This window comes from Myiozetetes cayanensis, unplaced genomic scaffold, assembly GCF_022539395.1.
Source record: "Myiozetetes cayanensis isolate MyiCay16 unplaced genomic scaffold, myiCay2020 scf26, whole genome shotgun sequence".
Lineage (NCBI taxonomy): Eukaryota > Metazoa > Chordata > Aves > Passeriformes > Tyrannidae > Myiozetetes > Myiozetetes cayanensis.
This window is the reverse complement of record NW_026087477.1, coordinates 8,028,064-8,053,573: the sequence shown is the minus strand read 5'-3', so window position 1 is coordinate 8,053,573 and position 25,510 is coordinate 8,028,064. Positions and strand designations below refer to the sequence as shown.

The 25,510-nt window shown below is 50.2% G+C and overlaps 2 protein-coding genes across 3 annotated transcripts in view; both read right to left on the bottom strand.

Annotated features, from left to right (window-relative positions):
* The window catches only part of MARCHF2 (membrane associated ring-CH-type finger 2), a 28,996-nt gene extending 22,944 nt beyond the window's left edge, over positions 1–6,052 (bottom strand). Inside the window, exon 1 of one of the 2 annotated variants that reach the window (XM_050321168.1) lies at positions 6,010–6,052. Coding sequence is in view for 1 of the 2 variants with exons in the window: in XM_050321167.1 (XP_050177124.1) it covers positions 3,485–3,519 (35 nt within the window). In the remaining variant the exon portion in view is untranslated. Of the gene's footprint in view, positions 1–3,484; positions 3,726–6,009 lie in introns of those variants that run through there. The other variant, XM_050321167.1, reaches the window with a different exon arrangement.
* A 605-nt stretch (positions 6,053–6,657) lies between these two features.
* RAB11B (RAB11B, member RAS oncogene family) lies at positions 6,658–25,161 on the bottom strand. The gene is made up of 5 exons (XM_050321025.1): positions 25,044–25,161; positions 19,115–19,310; positions 17,052–17,245; positions 15,438–15,518; positions 6,658–11,414 (listed from the first exon to the last, which is right to left on the bottom strand). The coding sequence occupies exons 1-5, from the start codon at positions 25,081–25,083 to the stop codon at positions 11,269–11,271; spliced, it is 657 nt and encodes a 218-aa protein (XP_050176982.1). The 5' UTR covers positions 25,084–25,161; the 3' UTR covers positions 6,658–11,268.
* Positions 25,162–25,510: the final 349 nt, after the last annotated feature.

Genomic DNA, 25,510 nt, shown 5'->3' with positions numbered 1-25,510 from the left:
TGTTAGATCGACATCTGCAGTAGCTTCACTTCATCTCCACATCTTGCAGCACTGGAAAACCATGGGCTGGCAAAGATCCAGCAGGAGGGAACCCTGATTGGGATGGGTCCTGTGTGGGCACAACAGGGCTCCCATCACCCCTGAGTTTGACCTGTCATGGGGTTCACCCCACTTTTTTTCAATCAAATTTTCTTCTAGAAGATTGTTGCCTCATATATAACAAAGTTACTCAATATTCAAAAAGAAACGGGTTCAAACTCACATGCTCAGAAAAAAAAAATCAGTATAAAAAGGAGAAGCCTAAAGGATGATTTTTTTCTTGCTGTGCTTGGGAAAGATCAGGCTGCGCATTACAGCTGGAATGCCAAAATGAACAAAGTTATCTCAGATCTTCCAAGAGTCTTTATCTGCCACAAGGCCATATGAAAGGAAAGTTTACTGCACTTTAATTACCAACATCTGGAAATCTGAATTGCAACTCTAGAAGAAAATTCTTTGCAGAGGGTATCTCCAAACAAAATTCAGCCATGTTAATACAAGTTTCATAAGGAAACAACTGAAAACCAGCTGGGACATGAGAAACACCTGCGGCTCCTCTGAGGACTTCAAAAGGCATCAGCTTTTAGAGGTGAATAGCAGCACAACTCACTATATAATGCAGCTACACAGACACAGCACCCACCTCCCTCTGCATTTTATCACTCTCTGTGTGAAGGGAAAGAAAGATGCATCAGTAAGGTTTGAAAGTTTTACTGAAATCATGAATCAGTGCGGGGGGGAAAATGGGTTATCGTGCCACCAAGCACGGCTTGCAGGGTGCTACCCACCAGCAGGGACAACAGCCAGCCCAGCAGACACAAGCACATCCTTGCCCTGCTGGAGACACCAGAGCCACATGGCCTCTCACATCTTACACCCACAGCCTCTACTGAAACACCAGCAGCAGCAGCAACACAAAGACACTTGTGCTTCCCAGCGCTGTCGCTGCAGCCAGCTCCTCCTCAGGGAGAGGCAGCTCTGCAGCAAGGCCAAAGCTCAAGGGCTCCCCAGTCCTGCCAGCCACTTGCCAGGCAGTTTCAGTTTAGTCAGAAGAAATGGATTTTCCAGCTCTGGGAGGTCCACCAGGAACCAGAATTTTAGTGTAGCAGTTCCACATGCACCAGATGGAGACTGCAGTGCCCACACACCACGGGGCCGACCAGCCCCTCAGAGGCCAAGACCCAGGAGGATGCAAAGTATTATTTCAGGGTCGGGAATCCCATGGCAGAAAGAACTTGCATTTTCCTCAGTGTCTTCCCCCTGGGTTTAATAAAGCACCACTTACTCTGTTGTACAAATAACAATGCTCTGCCTGGAGAAAAACTGGAGCTGGAACAAACGGCCAGCATGCAGCAGCCCTGCTCACTGCCCCTCAGAGCAACCACCCTCGAAACCAGGCAGCACACTCAGCTCCCAACAGACATCTCATCTGGAGTTTAACTTGACTATTGACGTTTTTCAGCCTACCTATATTACAGATCCCTTCAGCACACTCACACTTCAAGGAGTTTTCCAGCAAAGGCAGCACCACAGGCAGCTGTGACCCACCACGCCGCTCTGGAGAGCTCCAAGGTGGGCACCAGCTGAGAGCACCCCCGTGCTCAGCCAAAGAGGATTCACTGCTCCCAGCCAACTGCACCAGTGTCTCCCTTCTGCCCACTCCTTACAAGTTCCCTGCTCAGTCCTTAAGTGAAACTTCACAGTTGGTGTCCCTGCTGCAATGTCTCCAGCTCAGTTTGCAGTGTTTTGCTTAGGCTGCATTTCTAGTTCTTCTGGACAGAGACCTCGACTGATTTGTCTGCAGGGAAGTACAAGAAAAACTGGGAGGAAATAAGTCAAGAACAGTCCAGAACTGTAGTTTTCCCTCCCACCATTTTCAAATCTAACCCCAAGCAGCTTTCAGTTGAAACAGGACTAAGGCTCTCAAAGCTTAAAAGGAATTGGTGTTAAAGCCAAGACTGCATGAGCTTGGTGCATTCCCCTTTTCGCAGAGAAGTGCTTTAGATAGTAGGTTTGATTTGTTTGTACTTATATTTGCCAAGCCAGTGCTGCTCCCTGCCCCTTGTTCCCTTTTTTTGGGAACAGGAGGGGAACATTTCCTTCAGTCTATCACTGATTTCATGACAACTGATTAAAACTACAAGAGCAGCTACAGCACCTCTGTCCTTGAGGTTAATCACACATAATCATCTCGGGTTCTATCAGGAATTGAAAAGTTTAGTCATAATTGCTACATGAAATTTGGAAGAAAACTTACAAATGTCTATTTTAATTGAAACTGGGGACAAATGAGATTCCAAACTGTAACACTGTTCGTCCGAGAGAGGCCTGGGTCAAGGAAGGCATTTGCAAAGCTGGATAGGAAGAGCTGCAGGTCAGGACAGCTGCTGTCAGGCTGCTCCCTTCACTGAGGAACACACAGGGATCAGTCCCTGCCTTCAGGACTTTACCACCAGTGCTTGGGGCTGTCACAGGCTGTAACTGCACAGCAGGAGAGGCACATTCCACACCAGGAAAGGTGTACAAATCCGTAAGAAGCCCAGTAGTGACTTCCCCACTTTCACCAGGCAGGACAAGCACCTGAGTACCCTCCCAAAACACCTCTCCCAGCAGGGCTGTGTTGCTGCTGTGCTGCTGATGAATTAGAGCTGAGCTGGTGCAATCCCAGCAAGCAGGGCACAAAGACATGGAGCGAGCGCGACAGGAGCGAGCGCGACAGGAGCTCCTGGGGAACGGGAGCTGCAGTGGGAGCTGGGCAGACACCCAGACCAGGCCTAGGGAGGTGCTACTCACCTGCATGACATGAACTGTCTTGATAAGCCACAAATGTGCCTCAGCACAGATTAATCTGCTGTTTTACCACTGGAGAAACCTACTGTACATGAACTCCGTGGAGGCACTTGCCTACCCTTCAGGCTGGTTTGGGGCTGTGCTCATTTCCTTGCCAGAAAGGTGCCCCATGGCCTGTCCTGGACCCCACAGACACTGCGTGCTCAGGCATCACTCACTGAGGTGTGCTCAGTGTGCTTCATGGGGACAAGCGCCAGCAACCCAGACCGTTTCCCTCTAGTGGGAAGGGTGTGAGCTCAGAGCAGGCAGAAGCACAAGTTAACCAGAGACACACCAGCTCAAACTTTAATCTGCAGGGGGAAAACCAGTTCGGAAACAGAAACTCTGAAATCTCCAAATATCCAAAGCTGTGTCAAAGTCAAGTGAGGAAAAAACAGTAGTTTACAGTTAAGGATGCCTGATTCCTCCCTTCATCTTCTAAGAAAAGTTCCTGTGTTTTTTAGTGTGAAAAGCCAGGATATTTTAAACAATAATTTTAAAAGTTGCAAAATGCACATTTTGCTTTGTGCCTCTGCCTGCAGAACTATTACAAAGTCACATCCTGAGGACCTCAGGACTAACAGAGTCAGGACTAACAGAATCTCAGAGCACATACCCAGCCTCAGCTTGCCCAGCTTGTGCTGGATGCATTTTATCTTGATTCTGGTCATGCTGTTCCAAAAAACCTACTAACTTCCTCCCAGGGAAAGATCATGTCCGACACTTGCTTGATGCAGGCCAGCATCAATCACCCAGAAGGGGAAAGGCCCTCTCCCAGCATCCATGAAGGCAAGAGCTGTGTTGGAAGCTGCTCACAGTCAATACATTGTAGTCCTGCTCATCTGCACGGCCCTCTTGGCGTCCGGCACGGGGTGACCTCACCCTGCAGCCTCCTGCAATCCACAGCCAAAAAAAAGAGCAGTCAAACACATCCAAAACAAGGAACATTAGTTCCAGTGTCTTCTTTCTGTTTTCACTTAAAAGACTGCCAGTGGTGCTAATTAGCTAACCCTGCACAGGCAGCCCCAGATCTACAGCTGGCATTCAGTGTCCATGAACACACATCAGGCTCACGCTTGGCTCCTTCCTGTGCCACCTGGTCTGCTCCTGGCAAAGTTAAGACCTCCTTACTGATGCAGGCTGCCCACAACGCTCCCCAGCACGTGCCTGGGGGTAGTTAGACCTTCTATCCTCAACTGGAGTTATTAAATTCACTGCCACAGTGCACGTGACAAAGCGGTTTTAGAGTCCCAGCTCCTTTCCCTTCAAGCTCGTTTCTGAAGGGTGACACACCGTCACAGCCTCAACTGCGCCTGGAAAACAGGGTCCTTCCAGCCTTTCAAACAGTCCCTGCATAACCCTGTGGAGATGCAGAAAAGCATTCAAACACTTGGAAAGCCAAGACTCAGGTCCAGCTGTTCCAAGGATTACTCTGCGCACGTGTGAGCGGCAGCCAAGAGGGGCTGGGTGTCCCCACGAGCAGGGGGACAAAGGGGACAAGCCACAGCCATCCCAGCTGGACAACCACAGCAGCACCACAGGCATTCTCAACAGGGGCCTGGAGAAAGGTCAAGAAAGTGCTAGAAACTGTGTCAGAAGGGAGAAACACAGAGATAAACGCTTGCTGGAAGGAGAGTGGAGCAAGAGAATGAGAGTCCCAGGAAAAAGGAAGGCTGGTGACAGGAATGGTTGAGAGAGGGACAGAAACAGTCCCTTGGGGATAAGCAAATAAAGGGCACGGGGTGGGATGAGAAGCACGTCCTCACTGACAGATCATCACACAAACCAGGGCAGGACAGTCCCATCCCTGCACACTGCACTGAAGACAAACAAGCAGAACTCTGGATAACCCTGACACTTCCAGTTCGCCACCATCACCCCTGACTTGAGTGACACCCCACCTGCCTGCCTGTAAAATCCCAGCTCTGCACAGCTCCCTCCCGGAGCATGAGTCACACAGAGCAGCCTGAACTCTGCTCAGGGCAGCGGCACACACAGCACAGACGTGTCACCCCACGTGCCGCCCCACACCTTGGTGGCACTATTTCTGTGGGTACTGAGTGCACACAGGAGCCTCCAAGGCGGCCGGACAGCTTTTCAGGTTTTAATCTTGGTCTCCCCCCCCAGATCGAGGACACGCTCATACAACAGGAGACCATGTTTGAGACCGTGACAAAAACACCTCCCGTGTCACACTCATCCTCCTGTACACGAGTCACAGGCTCATCCCTCGGACAAATCCGACAAAACAGCAGTTCTGGCCTCTGTCACAGAGAGTTGGCTCAGGAAAACTGTCCTAAATGAGACAGAGCCTTACAGGGCACCAGTTTATGGAAAGTCCGTCACAAACTCCAAGCTCACACCAGGAAGAAGGCAGCTGGTGCTCCAACACACAAGCGCAGCTGAGCTGTGACACTGAGCCCGTTCTCCCGGAGAGCTCTGTACCCGGCTCCACGGGGCAGCGTGCCCGTGCACAGAGCCCGGGGGGCACGAACGGCACCAGAGCGCTCCGAGAGCAGAGCAAAGCACGGCAGCCCGCCGGCGGCGGAGCCTGCTCCCGGTAACGGCTTCAGCCCGGGCCAAAGGAGCCTGAGGAACGAACCTCCCCCAGCCCTCCGGCGCTGTCCGTGCGCGACACTCCCGGGGGACGGTGCCAGCCCGGCCCGGCCCCGCCCGAGGGGAAGGGCCGCGGCTCAGGCGCTCGGAGGACCCGGCGCAGCCCGCAGCGGCGGCAGCGGCTCCGCGGGACAGGCCCCGAGCCCCGCGCTGCGGCTCCGGCTCCCGAGCACGGGCGGCGTCACACGCCGGGCACACCGGCCGGGCTGTCACGGCTCCCGGGCCCCCGGAACAGCGGCCCGCCCGCCTCGGCCCGGGCTCGGGACGCGGCCACCGCCGGGCGCGGAGTAGGGCAGGGCTGCGGTGCCGGCCCGGCCGCCCGAGCCCCCCCGGCCCGGTACCTGCGCTCCCCCTCCGGTACCTGCACTCCTGGCCCCGGTCCCTGCGCTCCCCGCCCGGTACCTGCGCTCCCGGTCCCCCGAGCCCCGGTACCTGCGCTCCCCGCCCGGTCCCTGCGCTCCCAGTCCCCCGAGCCCCGGTCCCTGCGCTCCCGGCCCCGTTCCCCCGAGCCCCTCGGCCCGGTACCTGCGCTCCCGGCCCCGCCGCCCTCCGCGCCGGCTGCGGCGGCCGCCCTGGCCCCGCCCTCCCGCGGCCCCCGCCAATCCCCGCCCGCGCCCCGAGTGACGCCGAGCCCGGAGCGCCCAATGGGCTGCGGGGAACCCGCTGGCGTCGCAACGTGACCCCGGCTGGCAACAGGCGGCGGCCAATGGCGAGGGCGCGCGAGCCCCGCCCCGGCCCCGCCCTCCCCGAAGAGGCCACGCCCCGAGCCCAAGCCCCGCCCCCTGAGCCCCCTCAGGGCCGGGGGAGCCCGGAGCCCCTCGCGTCCTCCGGACCCCCGGGAACGGCCCTTCTGACCCCCGGAACAGCCTCCGGACACCCCGGGAACAGCCTCCACACCCCCGGGAACAGCCTCCGGACCCCCGGAACGGCCTCCAGACCCCCGGGAACAGCCCTCTGGACCCCCGGGAACAGCCTCCGGACCCCCGGGAACAGCCCTCTGGACCCCCGGGAACAGCCCCCGCACCCCCGGCCAGAGCCCTCGGACCCCGGGAACGGCCCTCTGGACCCCCGGGAACACCCTCCGGACCCGCCGCTCGGGCTCCGGGGTTCCATCCCCACACCTTCTTCTTCCAGGGTCGTGTCCGGGAACAGAACTTTACGCACACACGGGGATGATTTGGCAATCTTTATATCCACAGTACATCATAACCATGCACAAAAATCGAGGGATGTTGTGTATTTACAAAGTGAATTGCACTTAACACAGGAACCAGGGGTAAAAGTAAATGAAAGGAACCTCTCCTCAGGGTTGCATAAAGGTCCAGTGCTAATTTTAGCCTACAAAGCCTGATAGACAACACTACCGTGCATTATCTGACCAGTGTAAAATAGGAATTGCTGTTACTTATTGAAACAGATAGTCACTCCATGGAAACGTTCCACAAATCACCATTCCAACTGTATCTAAGAGTCTGCAAGTCAAGAGAATCCACCCTTCAGACCCAGCTCACCGTGTTTTACTTGAAGGACAGTCTTCACCTCCAACTGCCTGATTTTTCTTAGTTGAAATTCAGGCCCCTACCTTTAATACTGTTTAAGTTTTTATGAAGGAAAAAGACCTCCCTAAGTGACCGAGTTGCTTCATTGGGATCTTCTTTTCTTCTACAGAGTCCAGAACCTCTAAGCAAGTTCTTCCTTCGTGCTTGGGAGGGAAGCAATCACCAAGCCCTGGCAGGCCCCAGCCACAAACAGATCCCACCCACACCTCTGAGGTGGTACAGAACACAGAGATCAAAGCCCCAGGGAGCAAAAATCCCTCCTGTACATTTTTCTAACAGTTTCTGGTCAGTGACTGATTCCCATAAAGGCACAGACCAACCCCTACCACGCCCAGCCAAGAGCTCTCTGCCCGTCCCCAGCCCTTCCACGTACTGGGGGGTCACAGAACAGCACCTGAACAGGGACATCTCTGGGATACACCACCTTTTGGAACTAACCTGCCACAGGGTTTGATGCCAGAAGGCATCAAAGTGCCTTTTCCTCCTACCAAATGTTGGTCTCCACAGCACACACTAAAATCTCTTTAACAAAGCAGCAAGCAGTCACTTAGCAACTGGATTTTTACATTTATACAAGTACAGAGCTTTAAAACTTCTCTATGAACAAAACTTCCTTGTCCTGTGCAGGCTCCAGCTCTCAGTGGAGATCCCAGACTAACTCACCTGTCTGTAAGCACTGGCTCAGCAGGAAGAGGTCTGATTGATCCATCTACCCAAAAAATTTATTTTACCAATTAGCTGTTTGTGTGCTGAGGACCAAATCACTTTGATGTGTGAATTTTGGTCTTTGTCCTCCCCATCACTAACAGGAGAGACAGCAGGACACTCCTGCCTAGTTCTGTGTTAAAGGAGCTGTTCTGGATACCAGGAGCCTTGGGCTGATGTTTGTGTTACTGGCACAGGTGGGGAGCACCCGGGGCTCTGTAGTGTTATCTTCCAATAGTTAAAGGAAAGCCATTCTCAGCAACCAAGTAAAGCAAGCAGAGCACACATTCCTTCTTTCACAGGCAGCTTCCTGTCATCAGGAGTTTTACATAAGCCAAATTTTACCTTCAAATCCCTTATGAAAGATGGAAGAGGGATGGAACCTTTTCTCTTTTCCTGACAGTAATACTGAGAGACACAGAGCCAGCAAAGCTGCAGGATGAAGCAGTCCAGGTGAGGTTACATCTAACCAGTCATTTTTACAACAGGAAAACACAGTTAAGGAGTCTGGGCTACTGGAGAGTTTCTCTGAATGTCAGACAGCTCTGCAGCAGTTCCAGCTTTCTGAGGATTCCTCCAAGTCTTCCCCTTGGTAACTCCAGCAATTCCACAAGTGGGCTGGGTTGTGGGTGAGTTTCTGAGGATGCACAGTGCTTCAGCAGGACTTCAGGAGCTCCAGATAAAAAGCATTTTCCCTGGTCCGTGCACAGGAAGATGGTTTAACCAGGCACAACTGGCCCACTATCCTCGTCCTATGGGCACTAACAGCCCTGTGCTCAGTCTGGGCAGGGCTGTGGCTCTGCCTGGACAGGAGCACAGAGCCTGGGGAAGAGCCAACACCTCACTTCAGAAACAGAGGGACCACAGCAGATAAAATCCCGCTCAGCTCCCGCCCCTTACATGAGCTACAGGTGGGCACACGTGCACACACACACTGCCCACAGCCCAGGTGCCCCAGCACAGGGCAGGAGGCCTCTCCCTGTCACACCAGAGATCTCAAACACAACAGAACAGGGCTGAGAGCCACCAGCACTGAGCCTTTGGTCAATGCACAGTGCGAGAGCTCCTCAATACCCATAAGTTTAACTTAAGCCCTAGACATGGACCTTTCACTGGGACTCTGAGGCAAAGTTTAGAGCCTTCCACAACGTCGAAGGCTAAAGAAAATGTCTTAAGAAACAAGGAAGTGACTAAACTGCTTCTCAGCTTCTTACACCAGACCAGTCTGATTCTAGAAACTTCATGTTAAGAACAGGACTTGCAGAGTAAGCGTGTTAATACATCACCCTGAACTAAGGAGTCTTCTTACCAGCACAATTCCTCCTCATGCTATCCAAGTAATTTCTTTATAAAAAGTGTGTTCAAAAATTAAGGAGCCCAGCTCCACTAGTGCCCACTTGTTCTTGAATGAAGTATTTTCACTATTTCCGAGTTTTCCATTCTCTCACTGCCAGCTGTCTAAACACTGACTGCATGTTATATTCTGCTCTAGGACCACCAGAAAGGAGACACCCCAGTTCCCACCTTCTCTCAACAGAATGCTACTGAAGTAAATATCAAGTGTTGAAAGTGCTTCTCAAACTGGGACACCCTTAAGGAGGAGCACTGTGATGCCCAAAGAGGAATTCATACCCTCATACAAGGGCATCAGGCTGCAAGCATGCACCCCTTCCCCCTGAATGTACCCTCCAAACAAAGGTGAAGAGTGGAAGTGCCAGGCACCATGTGCATCCTGTGCTGTGAGCTGGAGCCCTCTCAGTGTACACAGTACAAAATTAAAGGCATTGGTCTGGAAATCTTATAAAAGAAAAGCCATCAGAGTTAACCGCCCTTAATTTTATTACGTAACCAGACAGAACAGTTGAGACTGGAATGTCAGATTTCCCCTTCAAGCACAATTCACAGTTTCATATTTGCTTGGTATCAGAAAGGAAATATCAACTCACTAATATGCAGCTGGGATTCATCCAGTGAGGTACAGGCTCAGAATACAGAGCAAAAACTCACTGCAAAAGGCCCCACGAGCCTTCAGGGAGCAGCAGATGGTCTCCAGCTCTTCCTTGAGATCATTTTACCCAGTATGTGCCACCATAACATTCAGCAGATACCAGAGGGGATGCAAGTGTGCCAGAGCTAGTGAGTGATGAAAAGCCATCAGAGGAGATTTGCACAAGCAAGCAAGAGACTGGCTACACAAAGTTGTGGTAACATTCTTCCCATTCAGCACAACAAAGAATTAGAGTAGTTAGCCCTGCTGATGACAAATCTGTTACATCAGTGGAGTACAATCATTTAAGAATTACAGTCTGCAGTTCAGTAAAACAGTTAAGAGGAAAACAACAGGTTAGTAGTTATTATGTGAAACCCTAATATGCATTTTCCTAGAGGTCAATAGTGAAAGATCATGAAGAGAAAATTCCAGATGCTATGGATCTGCAGAAGTTTTACAAAATGTATAAAGTATTGTGTTTCTCTACAACAACCAAAACCCTTACAAGTGCAGGTATATACGTGACATGGAAATATTGCTTCACTCACTCAAACAGGGGCGGGAGAGATCTAGAGAAAAAGCAGCATGCAAAAAACCCTGGAACTAGAGCAGATCCTGCTTTCAGACACTGACCTACAGTACAAAAGAAGCCTACTTATACAGGTTGCAAAAGGTTTCTGAAATCAATACGCTGGCACTTACTGTACAATAATGTTAACTGATTAACATAAGCTATGAATAAATATTAAACCACTTCATAAAGCCTGCACAGGCATTCATGGTGGCAGAGAAAGCAATGCAGACATACTTCATTGTTCCCAAATAAAACAAGAATAGAGAAAGATTTCCCAAGCAGGAAACAGTAAACTACACAGCCAGACTAACTGTATTAGGGGTAATTACAGAATAAGTAATGTTATTTTCAACAGCTTTCTTATGTGTGTGCAGCCACTAAAATCCTCACTGTGAGACTTTATCAGGACAGAAAACAGAGCATTTGGTAGGATAGCTAGTTTAATTTCTCCCCCATGTTTACAGAAACACAAGAAAAAAAATATCTGACTATGGGAGGAAAAAACCTTGTCACCTAAATGTAGTTATTTCTTCAACTGTTAGAGTCAAGTCCCCATGGTTCCTTTCCCAAAAATAAACAACCACCAAAAGAAAAAAACAAAAACAAACCCCAAACCACCAAACTCAAAAAAAAAAAAAAAATTCCCCAACAAAAACAAAACAAACCCATTTGAGAAGAGCGTTCCATGGGATAATATCCAGCAGCAGATGTTCCAACACAAACATGTCTATCAGATCAGTGACTACATTTCAAGCCCAAAAGTCACCACATGGAAGGGGTTTCAGAGGCAGGGGGATGTTAGCCCTACAATTAAAGCTCTAATATGAGAGGGGAGATTCGGGAATGGAGTAAAGGAGGGAGGAGGGAGTCACTGAATCACAGGAGATAAGAAGTGCACACAAGTTTCTAAATGAAGCACAGACGAAGTGAAGGGCACGAGAGTCATCTACAGAGGGTCACAGGTTCTGACAGCACTGGAGTTTGTTGGATTTCTGTCCGTCGGTGGTGGGTGGGACACTGATGTCGACAACGTTGTTGCCGGGGGACTCGTCATGCGCGGACCGGTCGGCGATTTGCTTCTGCGACACGATGCGGTAGATTTCTGCAAAGAACACAGCGGTTAGAGCCTGGGGGCACGGGCCAGGCTGACCAAGAACACCAGAGAACCCCAGGAGGAAATTTAGCTAGGGAATCTAGTCTGAGCAGATGTGACATGCAACATCTGGCTGGCTTTTCCAGCTCTGGAATGGGTCAGCCAGCTCAGCCTGGAAAAGTTATTAAGACAATAATCCTCACTGTCTTCCACAGCAGCACCTCCTATCCTGTTCTTTTTCAATTACTCCATGGACATGGGGACTATTAAATGGGAAAGGAGCAGGAATGCTCATTTCTAAATAGAGAATCTTTTTGATTAAAAACAAAAAAAAAAAAGGAAATATACTCTAGAAATGCCAATCACCAGGATGCTGGGAAACATCCTGCACAGCAGCAGTGACAGTTCCCTGCTTCCCACCTCAGCTCCTGGGAAGCTGCTACCACCAAAGAACAGCAATGCTCCTCTCTGCAAGAGATCAGTTTCCCCACTTATGACAGTAAAAAGCCACATGGATCCATAAAACGCTGTGTTGATGCAAATTAATTCATTGGACTCAAATTAGTTTATGGCTGAAAGCACAGGGAGCCACAAAGCTGTAACCACTGAAGAGACGCTGCCGGTTTAAAAGCTTTCAGAAACCAACCATTTCAACTGCAGAGTTAGCAGAAATAATACAAGTTGAAAGGTTTTTAAATTACTTATTTCACTGACTAGAGCCTGTGTTCCGACTTCCCTCCATTGTGAAACAGGAAAAGGGCAAGTACCTCCCTGGAAGTCTGTGGTAAATATTATGGTCACATTCACACAGCCACAGCCCCAAAACAGCAACACCCAGAGCCTTTGGTAAGGATTCAGAATCATGGGGGACTCTGCAGGGATGGTTTATGGTGGGCTTTTGTTAGGCTTTTTTTTTGTTTTTTAAGAAGCTGCATGTATCTATGTTGTTGGAAATGGAAACCTTGAACCCAAGGCCAATCTCTGCCGCTGGTTGCCTACAGCTCTTTGCTGAAGGGGATGAGGAGAGCTGCTCAGAGGCAGTCACATCCTCTTTCTTTCCTGCTCAGTGCTGTATTTGAACACAAGCTGTTCAAAGCCATTGCCAAGCCCCCTCCACCTCAGGTTAGCACCTCTTTGGGGTGTTTTGTGGGTTTTTTCCTTCCAGTCTTTACTGATCTCAAACTAGTGGGCAGTAAGGAAATTCCTGCCCCACTGTTCCCACCCTCTTCCCTCCTCCAAGTCCCCTGCAGTGGTTCCCAACTCACTGCTCTACACAGCACATTTTTCCAGGTTTCTTCTCCTCTCTCAGAAGGATGATTCTCCCCCAGGTAAACACTTTAGGAATAGCCTTTTCAGGACTAACCAGTCCTGAACCACACACTACCTGAACTGGACAATCTCAACACTTTTGGGAGCCCGGGATGCTGCTAAGAGAGAGGGGTTTGAGTTCAGGCCTGACCTCAGCTTGAGTCCTGTCACAGCACCAGGGCCCTCCTAGAGCAGCCTCAGGCCAGCTCCTCTAGCCAGGGTCAGCCTCAGGACTACAGTACAACAGCAGACAGGATGGATGGCAATTGATGAACTGTGCTCAGAGCACTGAAACCACGGACACTGTCTCCAACTGCCAGGGAAGTTCCCTCAGGTCCAGCCAAGGGTCCCAGATCAGCAGTGGATCAGCCCCAGCACTGGGCAGCTCTGCCTCACTCTCCAGTTGCTTCACCAGTAGCTCTAATAACACAAATCTTGCTGGGCAGCAGAGACACCCCATTCCCAGTCTGCCAAGCTCTTTACTTACAGAACCAGCTTGGTTACCCTTTTTCTCCTGCCTGCCTCTTCCTGGGCACCCTGGGGGCAGAATTGGGGGTGTTCAGGCTAGAGAAGGGAAGGCTCCAGGGAGACCTTACTGAGGACTTCCAGTGCCTAAAGGGGCTTCAGGAGAGCTGGAGAGGGACTGGGGACAAGGGATGGAGAGACAGGACAAGGGAGAATGGCTTCCCACTGACACAGGGCAGGGTGAGATGGGATACTGGGAAGAAATTCTCCCCTATGAGGGTGATGAGGCCCTGGCACAGGTTGCCCAGAGCAGCTGTGGCTGCCCCTGGATCCCTGGAAGTGTCCAAGGCCAGGTTGGACAGGGTTTGGAGCAACCTGGGCTGCTGGAAGGGGTCTCTGCCCACGACAGGGACTGGAACAAGATGAGCTTTAAGGTCCCTCCCAACCCAAAACCATTTTAGGATTCTGTGATCTTCCTCTAATTGCAACACATTTCTGTTACCAACAGTTGGCCAGCACCAGACTTGGTGACCCCAATGCTTTGTAGTGCTTCCCTGCCCACCCCTGCAAAAGGAACCCAAAAGAGCTTGCCTTCAGAATTCACCTTATTAATGCTCAGGTTTTTTCCCAGTAATAGACTCTCACTGATGCATAATCAAGAAACAATAAGGCAAAGCCAGTTTTTTCGGTCAGCATCCAATAAGCAACATAGACCACACACTGCTCCATAATTAAGTAGAACCAGAACAAAGGCTTGTTCTTGTTTAACTGAAATCAATATCTGGTCAAAGAAAGCTCAGAAAATGCCCATCTTGAGATGTTGTGGGACATGTAGATCAAGCACAACTTCCCAAAACAGTGTACAGGGACAAGACTATAGAGACAGTTAATTGGCCCAGAATTCAGCTCTAGTAAGGAATTGGATCTTGCCAACTCTTTGTGTTCATTGTATGGACCTTAAAGAGTTTTTCAGGAGACAGAACAAACACACTGATAAACTGTCCCCTCTATAGACAAGATTCAACTCTCTTGGTGTAGACAGAAATAGAGCAGTAATCCAATACCTGTCTGATCTCCCTCTTCCTATTCAGATAAGATCTTTAAGGGTTCTTTGCCAATTACTTTTTTCAGAGTGGGACACTGCTTTGAGATATCAGCTTCACAGAATCACAGAATAGTTGGGGTTGGAAGGGACCTCTGGAGATCATTCAGTCCAACCCCCTTCCAAGGCAGGGTCATGGGGAGCAAGTGACACAGGAACATGTCCAAGTGGATTTGGAATGCCTCCAGAGAGGGAGACTCCACATCCCCTCTGTGCAGCTGTTCCAGGGCTCCGCCACCCTCCATGGAAAGAAGTTCTTCCTCATGTTAAGGTGGAACTTCTTGTGTCTGAGTTTATGGCCACTGCTCCTCAGTGCTCATTGCTGTCGCTGGGCAGCACTGAAAAGAGTCTGGCACCATCCTCTGACACCTCCTGGAAATATTTGGATGGACTGATGAGGATCTCTCTCAGCCTTCTCTTCTCTAGACTAGCCCAGTTCCCTCAGTCTTCCCTCATAAGGGAGGTGCTCCAGACCCCTCATCATCTTTGTGGCCTCCACTGGACCCTCTCCAGGAGCTCCTTGTCTCTCTCATCCTGAGGAGTCCCAAACTGGACACAGCTCTCCAGAAGTGCCTCCCAAGGGCCGGGCAGAGGGGCAGGAACCCCTCCCTGACCTGCTGCCAATGCTCTTCCCAATGCCTCCCAGGATCCCATTGGCCCTCCTGGCCCCGAGGGCACACGGCTGGCTCACGGTCAGCTTGTCACCCACCAGGACCCCCAGGTCCTTCTCTGCAGAAGATGCTGTTGGTGCACAGTCCCCTGCAGCCCCTGCCACCAGCTGAGAACAGGAGCTCAGCAGCCTGACAGAAGTACCAGCTTGCGCTGGTGCAAGAGAAGACATTGGAACTTTTAACTTCCCAGCACGGCTGTGGCTTCACTGCTGAGATTTCCTGCAGGCACAAAACTGCTGCTTCTCCTTTACAGCAGAGCTATTGCCAAAGCATGAATTTATGGAGCATCAGGAGACAGAAACCCTCTCCTTGGGCAGACAGGTATGTGTGCAGTGGGAGGCAGAACACAAAGGTAAGGTCAGAAGGCTTGGAAACTAACCATCATTCCCAGTATTCATCTCCAAAACATTCCAGATAACTGCAAAACGTGCCCATGAAGAAGATCCACCACCTCAGGAGCTCCTCTGAATCCACAACAAACCCTACCTGTAAGGATGTTCTTGAAGGCTTCTTCTACATTTGTTGAATCCAGAGCAGATGTTTCAATAAAAGATAAGTTATTTTTTTCTGTAATAAATAAAAAGTTGTTCAGTTAAAAACTTTAATAACACTTTATTTCATTTTTACTTTGAGGTTTTTACCTTTATTTTTAGGCCAAACCAGCCAGTGCACAGTTGTTTTTTCCTTTTCCCTGTTACACAAGGAACACTTTGTTACACATTTAGCTGCTGTGTTTCAGCAACATCTCCTTTGCCCACAGTGTGAGAACATTTTCCACTGCAGCCCTTGCTCAGTCAAGCAACACCAAATATCATTCTACTCTGGCTACAGATCACACCCAGAAGTACCTTGAGCAAGAGCCCTGGCACAAGCACCTCAGCTGCCAGAGAGCCACAATTCTCCTCTGCCACCCCAGGAAGATCAACAGACCTACACTTTCCTAACCAGACCCAAATCACAATAACCCCGTGTAATACAGTCCATTTTCTCCTTTCCTCTTACAATGCAAAAGATTTTTTTTAATTAAAAAAGAAAGTGATTGACACCCAAACTTCACACCTAGAATGGTTCTGTTCCATCTGCCCAGGAACAGGAAAATTTCTGTCACAGAGCTTAAACAGCAGCCCGAGGACCATCACTGGTGATTTCAAACAGCCTCAGTAGAGAGTCAGGGGCAAAAAATAAGAAGCTGAACCAAGTGACCAAACTAACAGGCTATCTGGGGCACTCCCCAACTTGTTTTGCTTCTCTTAGATAAATGTCACTTCTCATTCATCTGAACATTTAAAGTGGCTGTACAAACTTCAGCAAGCGTGTTTAAGCAAGCCCTGCTAATATTTCGAGAGGTATTTTAAAGGCTGTACATTTAAATTCCACCTCCAAGCTTGACAGCCCCACAAAAGTCAGCTGAATGTCCCCAGGCCTTTAGGGGCCAAAGAGTATTTGACCAGTGCTCTGACAGGTAAGGAAGGGAGAAGGAATGCAGTGGCAGCAGCTCACATAACCCACGTGGCTTCTCCCAACAACTGATCATTTTCAAGTCTGATGATTGCTGCACTTCAGTGAGACTAGATGACACTGCTCTCTGTGTGCATCAATGCTCTGGAGCAGAAACCACCCCATCTAAGACAAGGTTCAGCATTCATTTGCAGCTGTGCACATTGATATCTATTCAGCAGAACCAGGCCTCTAGGAAGGAAGGAAAGATATTTTGTCCTGTGGTACTTTTTGTTTCTATTGTGGCATTTTCTCTTCTAAATGTTGCTTGCTGTTTCTAGCCTTGTTAGAGGAAGTGTTTAATCTTCAGCTATCAGGCAGCTCAAGGACAGTGTTTCAAAAATATGTACTACCACTAGATTTAAAGAACAGAGAAACCCAGACCAAAAATAACCATTAAAAAAAAAACAAACCACACAACAACCAAAAACAAAAACCCAAACCACACACGCAAGTTAACAAGCCAAGTTATTTTAACTAAAAAAAAAAATCTTAAAATGTGGGGTTTTTTTTTAGGGTCCAAACTAAACCCTGAGGCGAGAGCTGAGCTGGCAGAACAGTGGGCTCTGCCCCAGAGGCTCGTGCTGCCCTGGCTGTACCAACCTGCGAAGGCGCGGGCCTCGTCGGTGGGCACGGCGCGCAGGTGGCGCAGGTCGCTCTTGTTGCCCACCAGCATGATGACGATGTTGTTGTCGGCGTGGTCCCGCAGCTCCTTCAGCCAGCGCTCCACGTTCTCGTAGGTGAGGTGTTTGGCAATGTCATAGACCAGCAGGGCCCCGACAGCACCCCGGTAATATCTGCAACCACGAGGCACAGCCTTTACCCAGAGCTTGGTCCCAGGCACACCGACAAACCCGGCACTGGCTCTTCTACACTGCTTTCCACTTTGGAAAAAGTTGTGCTGATGAAAATACTGCTGTTGGGGGATTTTTTTTAAGCCCAAAACCAAGTTCCAAATGCTGCTATTTTTTCTACTGGCATTTCTAAAAATAGCCAGTGTATGTACCAAAATGCTGGAGAGCCTGCAGAGCCCAGGACGTTTTCAGTCTGCTCAAACAGAGGGCACACAAACTCACCATTTCAGAAGTGGTACTGCTGGGATGTTTTGTGAAGTTATAACTTAGCCTTCCACTAGGAAAATAGTCCTTAGTAAAATGTCAGTATTTGTTCCTGATCCTTCAAATATCTCCTGCCTCTCTTACGAATTAAAGAGGGGACTCTGGGCTACATTGTCACTATCCATACCTAATCCAAGAACAGGGTTTGCTCTCTCGGGGCAGGTTTGGGCCCATTTCAGCACAAGCCAAGGGCTCAGCACCACACAAGCCAGTCTGTGTCATCAATCCTATAATGTCCATATCTCTCTTCCACACAATCCTACCAGCACCTGCCTGACACGTTGTTGAACCGAGTCAGGGCACCAAGTCAGCAGAAAACATTTCCCTGTCCCTGCTGGCCGGGCAGGCAGAACTGGCTGAGCCGTGTGTGGAGCAGCAGCTCCTGCCAGCACAGAGGACAGGCAGGATCACAGGACTGCAGCTGCACTGGCTCCCAGCAGCCAAGCCTGTTGTTGTTGAACCAGAATCAGCAACAGTTTATACAGCAGAAAGAACAATTCAAGGGTCATCAAAAAATCCTGAAAACCACACCAACAGTTCTGGAAAAGATGCAGTCTGAAATTGCCACTTAAACCTGCTTCTGCATTGCTTTGGGTCTGCATCCCTTTCCCTATAGCTTGCTCCCTACGGGCTCCAGGTTCTCCAGGTTTTCCCCCATCTTGACAAAGTTCCCCTTACCTTGAGTTTAATGAAAGTGGCTCAATTTGTGCATGACTCAGAAACAGGTTTTTACCTTTAGAAACTGCTACACATCTGTAACGTAACAAAAAATCAACTGACTGATCAGAAGATTGCCTGGAGAACCAGGCCTGACCAGAGGGTTTGCTTTTTGTCCTCTTCCAGACAGTTTTTTCTATGTACCTTCATAGAAACAGGTACACCCAGAGGTACATCTTAAGACACTCTGTGGATTAACAAGGTGCCACAGGTGAAAGCTTCTCACCACCCTGTTCTAACCAGGGATGTGCCTGATGCTGCAGAGTCAGTACTATCACAGTTGTCTTCCTACTTCCTGGCTATTCAGCGTGGGCACTCCTGGACCTGATTTTCAGGGCTGTGACTAATTTAAAGTCATTGAGATTTCAAGGGAATTTGTGGCTGCAGACTGTCCTAAAAATACCCTCAATCTTGAGACTGAGGGGACAGCAGAGCCCCCATGCCACGGGTATTACAGTAACCCACCATGCCTGGACCAAAACTTGATGCCAACAGTACCCTGCTTCCGCCCAAAATGACACTCACTGCACCTGATGAACACAGCACAGCCAGGGCAGGCAAAAAAACACATCACAAGACTCAGACAGAATCTCCCACACTTTTGATTTAAGCTATCATTTGCTCCTATAATAGTAACTTGAGAATCTAAAAATTACTTTCATTATATTAACCAAGGAACACAACAAAAGTATTTGCTATCTCATGAGTGGGATTCACACTGGAGTCTGTCACAACGATCTTGTCACATGTCTCAAATGTTTCATTACTTCTCTGCCCATAAATTTATCTGCAGCATCTCTGCCAGAGTCCTGAGCAAAGGCAAGTACTCACGCTGAGGTAATGGCGCGGTATCGCTCCTGTCCTGCAGTATCCCAGATCTGGGCTTTTATCGTCTTCCCGTCCACCTGGATGCTCCTGGTGGCAAATTCCACCCCAATGGTGCTCTTACTCTCCAGATTGAACTCATTGCGTGTGAAGCGTGACAGAAGATTGCTCTTCCCAACTCCAGAGTCTCCAATCAACACAACTGAAAGAAGAGACATTACTGTCACAATTAACGCCTCCCTGGCCCCGCAGTGTGGCCTGGCAGGCGGCACCCACAGCAACTGTGCAGCCACACAAACATGGGAGAGAGTCTGAGGGCAGCATCTCAGACTTTACTACACACAGCTTGCTTTCCTCAGCCCCAAAACCACCCCAAGCTGCTTCGTAGGGAGCAGCTGTTCAATACTCGGAGGTGGAAATGGGACATTGCTACAGCAACTGTCAAAGCCAAAGGTGCTTTGGAGGCCCCAGACATCTCAGCAGGCAGAGATAAGAGATGTCCTTTGGCAGAGGAAGGCTGCAAGCCACATTTTAAGAAACACTACGGGCAAGAACATGGCAACAGGACCCCTGTCTGCCCAACAAAAGCCTCTGTACAGTATAAACCTGCTCTGTTTTCATTAAAAACACAAAACACCCAAGTAAACAATTATTTGCAGTCCCTGCTGGAGTCATACAGGGCATTTTATTCCAATAATTTAATTCATAAATACGTTCACCACAAAAAGGAGGAAACAGGAGACGTCTGATACTACAAGCAAGATACAAAGCAAAGTAGAACTTCATCCAGCAAAACAAGTTCTAGTAGGCTGCATGAGAAGCAAGAGATGAGCTACAAGCTCTGCCTCCACACGCAGTGTTGCCATGTTAACAGAAAAATGTTAGTGCAGGGAGATCTTCAGCACACAGTGCCCGGCATTCCTGGAAGGAATTGTGAAAACAAAAGGTACATCTTGTGGTAGGAGGTTCCCTCTACATTGGGGCTTATCGACAAGAGCAAGAAACAGGAACAAGGCTGAAGCAGCTGAGCCACCCTCCCTTTGGCTCCACAAACTCTGTATCACACACGCTTTGGAATTCAAGTGGCCTGGCTCAAGCAGAAGGAAAAAAGGCAGCCAGTCTCTGGGAGCTTCCTTCAGCCTTGGGAATATTCCCTACTTAAGTTCAAAGTACAGATTTGCTGATCTTCCTCATTCATATGATCTGTTTTTCCTACAGAAAAGCAGACATGGGCAAAAAACACTCCCAACCCCTCCACAATCACAGAAGAATCTTCTCATCGCACACTTCCAGGATGAGCTCACCAGCGTTCTCGCAGGGCCAAGGATTGTACTTGCCTTTCAGTGTTATTACAGCTTTTCTCTGCTCAGGCCATTGTTTGAGGATGCAGCTCTAGCAGGGCCCTGCTCCAGCTCGCTGCCTCCCCGCCCCTGGAACACATTCCCGGGGCTGCTGCTGGCCCCTGGCTCTGCTGCAACAGGGGGGATTGTTGAAATGCTCTGGATGGCCCCCCCAGCATCTCATCTGCCTGACAGCACAGACAGACAATTGTGTGAGCACAGCTGAACAGGCAAATCACAACAGAGGAAGCAAGGGGCAGCCAGCAGATCGTGGAAGGCACCACAGCTGCCCACCCGGGACAGCCCAAACCAGCTCAGTGCCTTCCTGGGCAAACTGCCTAACCCATTTTTTAGGGTATGAGAACAGAGAGATAAAAAAAGATTTCATTGCGAGTTCTAACTCTAGGATTCTGTTAGCTTTATTTTCCAGACAAACAGGTTTTCATCACTAATTCCATGGGGTGTTCCCAGAACGGGCCAGAGGTCACCCACCTTGCACAGGGATCTGCTGGCTGCAGTGGGCTCCATCCTACAGCAAAGCCCTGACCAGAGCCAAAGGTAAGAACATCCACGAGCTAGACCAGCTGGGAAAACCCCTGAAGTTTCCAACTGTTTCTGAAGGAAGTTACCTTCCCAATTTCCCAAGAATTTGCAGCTGCAGAAAGCACAGCTGCTTCTCCAGGTTCTGGTCACCTCCCATCCTCTGGCATTTTAAAATTATATTATTTTTGGGCATAAACAGCTCCTCGGTCATTAATTCCATCTGTCACAGGAAGAAAATTCCAGGGGTCCCACACTCCTGTGGCTGGTTACTCACAGGCTCCCTTCACAGGGCTGCCCCATGTTCCAGCAGAGCTTGTAGGAGAGCATTTTTGAGAAGTCAAAGGAAGGCAACCAAATCCCAGCTCAATAAAGAACATTCTCTCTACCCCACAGTCTCCAAGTGCCTCTTGCTAATCCTCAATCTTCAGCATTAAATGAGCATTTCCACTTTCAGGAGAAAAAGGCCAAGGCTGGAGGTCCCACATGCAAACACAACCCACAAACCTTTACTTTCTATGGGAGCTGAGCAACCTTCAACACACTGGACTAAGTGATCTTGGGAAAGTCTCTAAATTTGGGAACAGGTCACCAGACAGCATTGCCTGTTCACATTCAGAAGTCATAACACAGTAGAAAGGAAAGTTCCAAAGGAGAGCTAAGAGTCTCAATAGTCCCTAAACACACCCCACCAGAACTGAAGAATTCACTCCCCAAATGGCCTTTAGGGCCACACTGGTGATGGAAAGATGCACTGGTTTCATCTTGGAAGTGATGTGAACCAATAACTAGCAGCAGTCATCATCAAATGGCTCTAAGGACGCAGACAAGCCTCGCTCAGCACCCCATTTACATCCTGTCCTTCCTGATTTCCCTCTCCTCCAGCACCCTGTGCCAGTGGTGGATTACTGTTCACCACACTACCCATCCACCAACCCAGTCACCACCCTCACTCTGCCTCCCTGCCTGGCCAGGCCCCACAACACCCAGACCAAGAGCACAGTCCCACCCAACACCCGCCCATTCCTCGGGATCCAGGTACAAAGCAAGCAAAAGTCCAAATTCAAAATCCAGGGCAATTCATTGTTAGAAAGAAAGGGAAAATAAACAGAACAAGTTTAGGATAGAATTGTAAATACGGTACTTTATTAACCTGGAAAAAAAAAAAGAATATATTCTTTTGAACAATCAAGAAGACTGAGACTCCCTCTAGCAGAGACCACCTAAGCAGAGCTCATGATAAATCTGAAGTACATAAGGTTGCCAGATATTGGTGACTAATAGGACATGCATTTGTTTTTAATAAGCACAGCCTTTGTTAGGCTGAGGCTCTAATCAGAGCAGTCTAAATTCCCTCAAAGGTAAAAGAAAGCTCTTTTGCCTACTGCTGCTTTTCCCTGCTTTTTTGATGAGCCAGCACACATCTGCACAACCTCAAATTTAATTTTTAAAATAAAACCCAATAATAGCGAATCTTCAAGAGCAAAATTAATGCACAGATCACATTTTGATAGGTACAAGCCTTCCTATATTTCTAACAGTTATTCAGAGGTCAGGAATTCAATTCCAGACCGACCCGTTCAAAACTCATCCTGAAAAGTTCCTATTTTTTCACCATCCCAGTTACAAAATTAACTGGGAGCAGAGCCCTGAACTGCTGGCTTTGCTGGGGTCACGTCCCCTGGGCAGCCTCACTGCCCTTCCCAGCCCTGCACACACAGTTTGGCTCCTTCCCCCAAAAGTTGGCTCGGGCAATTTGGTAACAAACAGCAGTTTGTTGTGATCCACAAAACAAGCAGTTCTGACTGTGGGGACACTCACCAAAGAAAGGAAAATTTGGAATTGAGATAAAGAGGCACTAGTTCATTAGAGCAGCTTTGACTACAACCACACTCATACCCCCCAAACCTCCCACGTGCTGGGCCCCGTAAGCCAGTAACGCTCATCCAGCCCTGCTGGAATGGCCAGTCCTGGAGCTGGAGTCCAGTCCTGGAGTCCTGGAGCTCACACTGATGGGCAGCCACAACCAGGGAACACAGAACCAGTTGCACGCAGGAACTGCTGCTGCCAATCCATGGCCACTTTCACCCCGAAAAACTGATGGAGAGGCAGCACTTCCTATCAAAGAGGCTGACAATAAATGGAGCTCTTTGCCTTTTAAACATTTCATCGAGCTCATTAATACAATCCATCCTAAATGACAGAAGTTCCTGTACAAGCAGCTCCAGATCTTCTACTATATCAAAGTACAAGAACTGTGACTTTGGAGCACCACTGCAGTCATCCTAAATAAAATTACCATGCAAGGATGCAAACTGCTCAAATGGATGCAAATCAAAAAGCTAAAATTAGAGTGCAGCCAAATTTCCTTTAGAAACAGTGGTAGGGGAAATGGCCAAGCCTTAAATTAATACAGATAAACTTTCCCAGACTGAAACCCTCCTACAACCACTATTTCTAACTCTGACCACTACATGTGACTGACAGAGCTGATTTCAAAATCCATTTGTGTAGCTACAAAGGGGCTGAACAACAAGCCAACCAAACCCCTGGACATTACTGTGCCAAGTGCCCTTGATGTTTAATTCCACTATTGGAGGAGGCAGAATGGAAAGGAAAGGGAGTTGGTCCTGCAGCAGAGACCTCATCCCACTTGGTCCCATTTATTTTATTTCTTGTCTAGTCCCAAAAAGTCTCAAAGGAAGGAAGTAAAAGATGAGTAGAAAGGAAAGGGTTTCTATGTGGGCTTGATTATTTATTTTTTAAGAAACCATCCACACAACGACCCCTCCCAAAAGACAGCACAGAAAAGGACAATTCTCTCCCCCAGTTTTCACTGAGTGCTACAAAGTGTGCCAGCACCAGCCCAGCACAGATCCTGACCAAATGGCTTCAGGTTAAGACTCGCTCCAGATAATATTAAAACCACATATCAAAGCAGCATAAGTATTTTTAAAAGACAAATGCAGTTTTCCCTACCTAATTGGCTATTCACAGGAAGAAAAGAAGGAGTAAAATTTTTAGGCTTTCAAGTTCCTGGCTATTAAACCACCTGGGAAACAGACAGTGGAATGACTTCAGAAGGAAACTACTTTAGACCCAGACAGTTTAGCATATTTTTGGAGGCTGTTCTTCTTTATAGATGGAGAAAAAAATAAGGGGTTTTTCCCCTCATTGTCTTCAAGACTGTAAAACAAACACAGCAAATAGGCAAAGACATCCTTAAATCCTTAATGTCCAAAGACATTTCCCACAGATGTGCTCTCTCCTTTGGTGCACAAGAAGAGTGGAATCACTGCTGCCCTTGGGAGGGTCCAGGTGTGTCCCGACATCAAACTCCCGCGAAATGGTCACAGCAGCAAGTGACCCTCGCAGCCCCCTGAGCATCCACCGACAGCACCTTCAGCGCTGCCCTTACCAAGAACGCACTCCTGGGGGTGAAAATCAGGTTTGAGTCACTCTAGCACAGGACAGACCTGGTGCAAAACCGGCTGGGAAACCGAGAGTGAAGTGTTACACCCACCTGCACCGCTCCTCGGGCACACGGGCTGAGCTGGGGGAGGCTCGGGGAAAAAGGTCAGCCCGAGGCTCCGGACGGGCTGGAGAGCCACCCACGGGACAGAAACCCCACGGGGGGATCCCCCGGAGCCAGCGCGGGAGGAGCAGCACGGAGCCCTCCCCCAGCCCTGGACAGCCCCACAGGGGTGGTGAAACCCCCAGCGGGCACAGCCAGACGAACGCGCTCCGCTCCCGGGCTGGCGGTGCCGGCGCTCAGCGCGGCCCTGCCAAGGAGCCGCCACCGAAGCTGAAGTTTTTTTCAGCTGCGGCCCCACACCGGGTGATCTGCGGCCGCCCCCGGCCCCGGCGGGCACCGCCCCGGCCCCGCTTCCCCCCGAGGATCCCCGCGGCCAGGTCCAGGGCGGGGCGGGCAGGCCCGCGCCGCTCCCCGCCAGGCCCGGCCGGGGGCCCGCAAGGCCGCCCCGCGCATAAAGGCCGCGGCGGCCGCCCCGAAGCTGCCCGGGCCGCGGTGGCGGTGGCGGTGCCCTCGGCCGTACCTTTGAACAGGTAGTCGTACTCGTCGTCGCGGGTGCCCATGGCGATGGCGGCGCCGACCCCTCTGCCTGCCCGACCGACCGCGGCCCTGCCGGGGGGGGGGCGCTGCCGCGCGGGCCAATCAGCGCCCGCCAGAGCCCGCAGGAGGCGGGCGCCGCGCCAGACCCATCAATGGCGGCCAATGGGCGGCGGGAGCGCCGCTGACTGGCGGGAGGCGGTACCCAATCGAAGGAGGGCAGCTGGGGAGGGGGCGGGGCTTGAGCTGCTGAGCCGGGAACCTGCGAGACGGGAGGGGCCTGGTTCGGGAGGGAGCGGGGCTTGGCGGCGGCGGGGCGGGGCCGCAGGGCGGCAGGGCCGAGGCAGGGCTGTCCAAGGGGTCACAGCGGGCAGGGGGCCTGGGGGTGTCCGAGGAGGGAGGGGTCACAGCGGGGCGGGGGGGCCTCGGGGCTGTCACTGCGTTTGAGGGGAT